Here is a 6,760-nt window from a genome sequence, read left to right as displayed (position 1 = left end):
AATTCTTTCGGTCATGTCGGTCGGTGCTGTCGCATTTTCTGCACTTGTGGGCAGTATAACGCATAGCACCCGCGCTCTCAATCCTCTTAACTTGTGGTCTACCCGGAGGCTTCTTCACATATGGTGGGAGAATTTGCACTTTATCAGAACCATCCAAACATATCTCGTTACGACTAATTGCAGTTATGCCATGAGAGTAGGTGCTACTGAAATAAGTGGAGCGAAATGCATCTTTAATGTATGAATACACCTACTTTTGTTTGCAATGAATACTTGCAATAGCATGACGGCAAGGAAAACCGTCTATGCCCCATTTGTTGCAAGTACAGTCTCTCCTAAGCAAATCAACCCGATGCTTATGCTTCTCCGTATCAACTTCAAATACATGATCATCTGACTTTGTCACAGTCACAGAACGAGCCCTCTCGGTCCTCTCTAGCAACTTTGCTTCAATTTTAGGACAAAGATAACTTTTCCAATTCTTGCATTCCATCCTCCGGGCAGACGCCATCTTCATCATCTTCATCCGAATTCCATCTAACATGGCTGTGATGGGAAGATGTCGTTCTTTTTCTATCCAGCTGTTGAAGCACTCCGCCAAGGAAGAGCACATCTCACCATACCGGGCCCCACAAAAGTACGCATTAGCCCAGTACTCATAAAGGCCTATTAAGAAAGTTAGAAAGCGCATCTCCACCAATTTCCTTGAATTCAGCCATGTGCTCCTCAAATTTCTCATGTGTGGCAGCATAAGCACAATTCTTAAATAATGCAACCAACACTTTTGTCATACCACATGACTTCGACAAACATGTTCTAAGGTTGTTCTCCATATACCACAAGCAAAAAGAGTGATAGGAATCAGAAAATACAATAGGAATGTTGACAAGCAAACCATGATGCCTATCACTCAAAAACGTATACCTCCGCTCATACCCAAAAGCCTTCTTAAACATATCAAGAAACCAATACCAATTGGAATCGTTTTCAATGTCAACAACACCAATAACAAGAGGGAACAATCCTTAAAAAAAAAAAAAAAAAAAAAAATGAGATAACTTGAAGCATTAGTGTTATGTGTTCATATAGAGTGTATAAACATTGATTGTTCATACACAAAAATGTGTATGCACAATGATTGTTCATACTCCAAAACAGTTATGAACAATGATTGTTCATGACCAAACACAAAATTAAAATTAATGAAAATGCAAGTAGTAAAATTAAGAGAATACCTTGATCTCCATTTTTTGCAGTAGCAGCCAACAAGCACCCTTTGTAATCAGATTTCAAGAATGTTCCATCCAAATACACCATCGGGCGGCAAAACTTAAAACCATGGATACTTGATTCAAAAGCAACAAATACCCTCTCAAACTTCCCACTCTCCTTGTTAACTTCAAGTTCAACAATATTCCCAGGATCTCTTCTTTTCAACTCCTCCGTATACCACAACAAGTCATTGTAAGACAGCGCAACATCACCATACAACTCTTTCAATACCAACTTCTTACCCGCATAAGCTATGTGCCTTGAAATACTAAGCCCGTACTCACAAGTATATAAAGCAGTAATATCTCCAAATGTCAAATCTGGTTTATCTCTCATAAAATCAAGAATATGAGTCTTCACAAGATAAGAAGTGAGAGGTGGATGGTCGTAGTCTTTAACTGCAAAACCACAAGTGTGTGTGAGATTAATCTTCTTAATCTCAAAATAACCACAACTCTCCCAAGAGTGAATACACCATTTGACAATTTAGCTCATTCTTCTTCTAACAAACCGCAGTCACTCTAAAATCATCATTCTTGATCAACACATACTTGTTACCACTCACAATAGAGTACTCTATCAATTTACATCTAAACTCAGGAGCACCTAAAGCAAATCTCTGCCCAACATCACCATCAAAGTTACACCACCAAAAATCAGACTTGTAAGTTTTATGACCAACAACTTCACCACCAATTAAGTAACTCGATGAACCTGATGAACTTGACGTACTTGCACCACTACAGCTACTCATTGAACTCATACACACATTTACTTTAATCTCCACAGTTGCAATCTTCATGCCATAACAATAGCAAGCCAAAGATCGCAAATCCCCATCCATTTCAATCATATTCTCTTATGCATCACGGGAGAAACACATAGAAAAACTCCTTAATCCCAAATCAGGCCACTTGTCACACACCTTGCGCGTAATAACATCAATCGAAGAATCCAACCCAAAATGAAAGGACAAAGTACCCCCATTATAGCAAAAAACTCCAATCACACTAAATTCCATGTATAACTGCAAAATTCAACCCACAAAAACACAATAAAAATGTAATTCAGGAGATGTACACAATAAAAACAAAATAATATGATCATTCACAGTGCTTCAGAGAGGTATGAACATACATTAAACATTTAATGATCATACATTGTTCATACTCCACTAGACTATGAACAATAAGTGTTCACCATGAACATTAAATGTTCATAGTACACGTACTACTATGATCATTCGCAATGCTACAGAGAGGTATGAACATACATTGTTCATACTCCACTAAACTATGAACAATAAGTGTTCACCATGAACATTAAATGTTCATAGTACATGTACTACTATCATCATTCACAATGTTTCAGAGAGGTATGAACATACATTATTCATACTCAACTAGACTATTAACAATAAGTGCTCATATTATTTGTTCAATGAGTATTCATACCCATTCTGATCTAAAAAACAAGAAATATCTAAATCATAAAACAACCTCAATCAAAATAAAGCTGATAGCATAAAAACCATCAATCATAAACAATCTCAATGGGTATACAAATCATAACATTTTATGATTTCAAAATACGATTTCAAGTTTAAGTATACCCTCAACATACGATTTCAATTTTAAGTGTACGATTTCAAGTTTAAGTTTATAGATTATTGGACCTAATATTGAAATCATATAGAACAAACCTTTTTAGATTGAAACCTAGTGTTGCGATCTTCGCTCTCCACTAAAAACGCAGCGCGTAGTGTAAAGTAGTTTCTGATTTTGAAAATTTCTCTGCTTTAAATATAACACGGAGGGGTTAAACTGGTATTATAAAAAAATGGTCAATTTCACGGAAGGGTATAATTGGCATTTAAAAAAAGCAAATGGGCTGGGCCAACTTATTTTGTCCTTGAGGGTTACTAAATTTGAAATCGTGGGTCGTGAGTTACTAATTTCTAGAATTTGTCCTTGTGAGTTAGTCACCAAAAACCGTGTCCTCTAGACTTCATTTTCTCTAAAATTGGGCCTACTAGACTTCATTTTCTCCAAAAACAGTGTTCTAGAATTTGCTCTTGTCAATTTTACTTAGGTGGAGCAGTTGGGGTAATACAAGTTAACCCTATAATTTCTACATAACGTGTGATTCTGTTTATTTGGTTGGCAACGTCTTTGAGTCTTTGAAGTCTCAAGGTTAGGCGTCTATCCTTCTGTCCCAGTCCAACGTTTCCATGGTTGTCATTTAACCATTGGCACATTAATTGGAGCCTATCAAAACATAGCCAAAACTGGTTCGGCTGTTAAAGGTGATGTGGCTAAAATGACAGTTTGCATTCGAGATGCTCTTATGTGTGATTAACAATATAAGATTCCAAAAAAAAAAACCATTGTAGGATTCCCAGATACGAAAGTTAGAGAGTGGAATCTGAGAAGGGTAGATAGATCAGAATTATTGAGTACGATTTGTTTTGATTATTAGACCAAAAGTGGGCCGGGAATGAGCGTCATTTTTTCTTCATATAAGCACAAATTAGTACGTCTTTACGAAGTTCTTCACTAATTTGATGCGTTAACTGAATTAGTGTGGAAGGTATTAATCGCCACAGTTACTTTTCCAAAATTACTGCCTTAAGAAACGCTAATTAAATGATTTGATCATTCTTACAAAGGTTTAAATATTCTATATGTAGGTTAGGAAAATTGGAGTGTCCAACTTCTTCCAATTGAAAACGTTACTATGTACAGAACTTATAAGGCATTTAGACATTGCCTAAGATCAACTAGTGCAAACTGGATTATACACTCAAATGTTTTATGTAAATTATAAGTTCAAGACAGAGAAGTTTGATAGTCTAATTTCAAATTATTAATTTCATTTTCATTATAGACAGTCGAGAAGGAGGTGAAAGCGAAGACCAAGGAAGATAATGGAGCATGCAAGACTCTTTGTACTCCTTTTACTCAGCCCGAACTTCCCGAAGGTAAAGTTTGTACACTTGCTTTCCTACTGCAACATAAAAAAAATTAAATTTGGTTGAGGAATTCAGACTTCTTGCTGAATCACAATTTCCATCTATGTTTGTGCCTTCATACTTAACAACCTATGTATATTATTTGCAGGAACCCTATGCTTTGCCTCAGGGAAGCCTGCAAAAGTGTGGTCATACTGGGGGAGGAGTTATTACTTATTAGTGGCAGTACTTGTTTACCTACAAAGCATACAACTCCTTTCTTTTTTTTTTTTTTTTATTGTTGTTCAGAAACAATTTATCCTTTCTATTCATTGTTGATGTTTCTCACTTAGAACATTGTAAGTTGCGGAGTCTTTGAAATATAGGATACAATGCCCTATCTTAGATACTAGACACCAATTTTTTATTTTTAGTACTCAGAGGAGCCCTGCTTTAGGAGATCAGACAAAAGAAGTTCAAGCTTCAAGCTTCTGCTATTATTATCTGGAACTTGATGATGTCTGTATCAATTACAACCTGAGTGAAGTGCTGATGCAGTGTAACACTTCCACTGCCAACTTGTAGTAACACTGTCTATATAAGAATTAAGGACTGAGAAGTAAAACAGTTCCTCGTAAAATGACCTAATAAGCGTTTGAAGATTACTGTCATTTTTTTTTTTTTTGGTAAGCCTGTTTTTAAATGAGATCAGTAATTCTTTGTTTTAAAAAGGATGACCATATGCATTGTGGAAACTTGGAATACCAGTATGATTTCAAATCTAAGGCGTGGCGTCCCGGCTTAACAAATCAAACAGATGTGCAAGAAGCCGGTTTTCATGCGCTTGGAGTGAAAATGTGCTTACCACTTCTTAATGTATACAACATACTTTTATTTTTACATATGCTTCAACTTTCGCTCAATGGGATTACGTCTTCCGTTGTGTAGGTTGCTACCAATCCTGCCATGGATATGGTCCCACTTAACCATCTTAGAGCGGAATCAATCGCCACCAAAAGCGTTCTTATTAATCTTTCTTTCAACTATTTCTCATTCTCTTCTTGCTCTAGTCTTTATTCTCTTTTCTCTCACGGCTTCTCAAAATCTTAAGCAAAGAATCAAAATGTCAAATTAGCAGACGATCACAACCACCACCACCACCACTAGAAACTGAAGTTCAATTCGCTTAGAAACCAGTGATAGTTAATAAACTACTTCATCAAGTACAAAATACGTCGATTACAATTGAACCACTCTGCTGTTGGGAGATTTCACTAGAAAGTCACACCTCAATCTAGCTACTTTCTATCCTAAATGATTTCAACTTGGAGATCACACCAAGGAAATCACCCACCCAAGACTTTGGTAGTTATCACAACAAACTCAAACAAGCAAAGCCACTAATTTATCATCACCCATAACAAGTAAACAATAAATAAGGAAGTAAATATGCAAAGAGACACAAAGATTTAGGTGGTTCGGTAAATGTTACCTACATCCACACAAGAGCCGAGTTTCCTTTATAGCAAAGATTGGAGAGTTTACAAGAGATATCAAGAATCAAGAACAAAAGGCCTCACTCAAACCCTAGCTCAATAGAGCTCCCACAATACCCAATAAATGAATCTCTCAAAAGTTATCTCAACCCTAACCATAAGTTTCTTTATATAGGTGGGGAGAAAATTTCGTGAGAAAATGGGTTTGGTTATTGAAATTTTGACAAACTGTCAAAATTTCATAATATTTCGTCAAGGCAATTTTGGTCGGTTCACTGGGCCATCCAAACTTCTTTTCGGTCGGTTCACCGGGCCATCCAAACTTCTCAAGGTTGGTCACATCAAAGCCGACCGAAGCAGGAAGGAAGAAATGTGCATGGATCTCAGTTGGTTCTCTTGGGCCGTCCAAACTTCTTTCGGTCGGTTCACCTGGGCCATCCAAACTTCTCAAGGTTGGTCACATCAGGCCGACTTCGAAACAGGAGTGAAAAAAACTACACAAAAGTGGGACAGTGCTGACGGGCCGTCCAAGAGTGAAAAACTGGCTTAATCCAGCCATCTATGTTTCACAATTGTTAGTTCCTCGCTACCATCACCGGAGCAAAGCTCGACGGTTCCACAAACCCAACAATCTCCCACTTGGAACCTGTCGAGATTCTACAAGCACATCACATCTCAATTGTAACAACTCCATCCAAATCCAATTTACTAATGAAACACTCGGCTCATCCAACATGGTCTTCAAGCTAGAAGACCCACTAAAGTTGAACACAACTTTAACTTCTCAGTAGGCACAGTCTTGGTTAACATATCCGCCGGATTCTCACTCCCTCGGATCTTCTCAAGTGCCAAAACCTCATCCTCCAACAGAGATCGGATAAAATGATACCGGAGACCAATGTGCTTGGTCCTAGAATGAAAGGCGGAATTCTTAGCAAGATGTATAGCACTCTGACTATCACTGTGTAACACACTTCTCTCTTGCTTCATCCCAAGCTCTTCCATCAATCCTCAGAACCAAATCATCTCTTTGCTTGCTTTC

General features: G+C 37.4%; 1 protein-coding gene and 1 long non-coding RNA gene across 2 annotated transcripts; one reads left to right on the top strand and one right to left on the bottom strand.

Annotated features, from left to right (window-relative positions):
• Positions 1-656: 656 nt before the first annotated feature.
• Positions 657-2,116, bottom strand: LOC147495034 (uncharacterized). Its single transcript, XM_086568303.1, has 3 exons — positions 1,780-2,116; positions 1,236-1,670; positions 657-1,024 (listed from the first exon to the last, which is right to left on the bottom strand). The coding sequence occupies exons 1-3, from the start codon at positions 2,114-2,116 to the stop codon at positions 657-659; spliced, it is 1,140 nt and encodes a 379-aa protein (XP_086424429.1).
• A 1,885-nt stretch (positions 2,117-4,001) lies between these two features.
• Positions 4,002-4,636, top strand: LOC147495033 (uncharacterized). The gene is made up of 2 exons (XR_015198839.1): positions 4,002-4,252; positions 4,392-4,636. It is a non-coding gene; the product is annotated as an uncharacterized LOC147495033 (long non-coding RNA).
• Positions 4,637-6,760: the final 2,124 nt, after the last annotated feature.

Source organism: Coptis chinensis, chromosome 6 (assembly GCF_015680905.1).
Source record: "Coptis chinensis isolate HL-2020 chromosome 6, ASM1568090v1, whole genome shotgun sequence".
Taxonomy (NCBI): Eukaryota; Viridiplantae; Streptophyta; class Magnoliopsida; order Ranunculales; family Ranunculaceae; genus Coptis; species Coptis chinensis.
The sequence above is the reverse complement of the archived record's forward strand: the minus strand, read 5'-3'. Positions and strand labels throughout refer to the sequence as shown.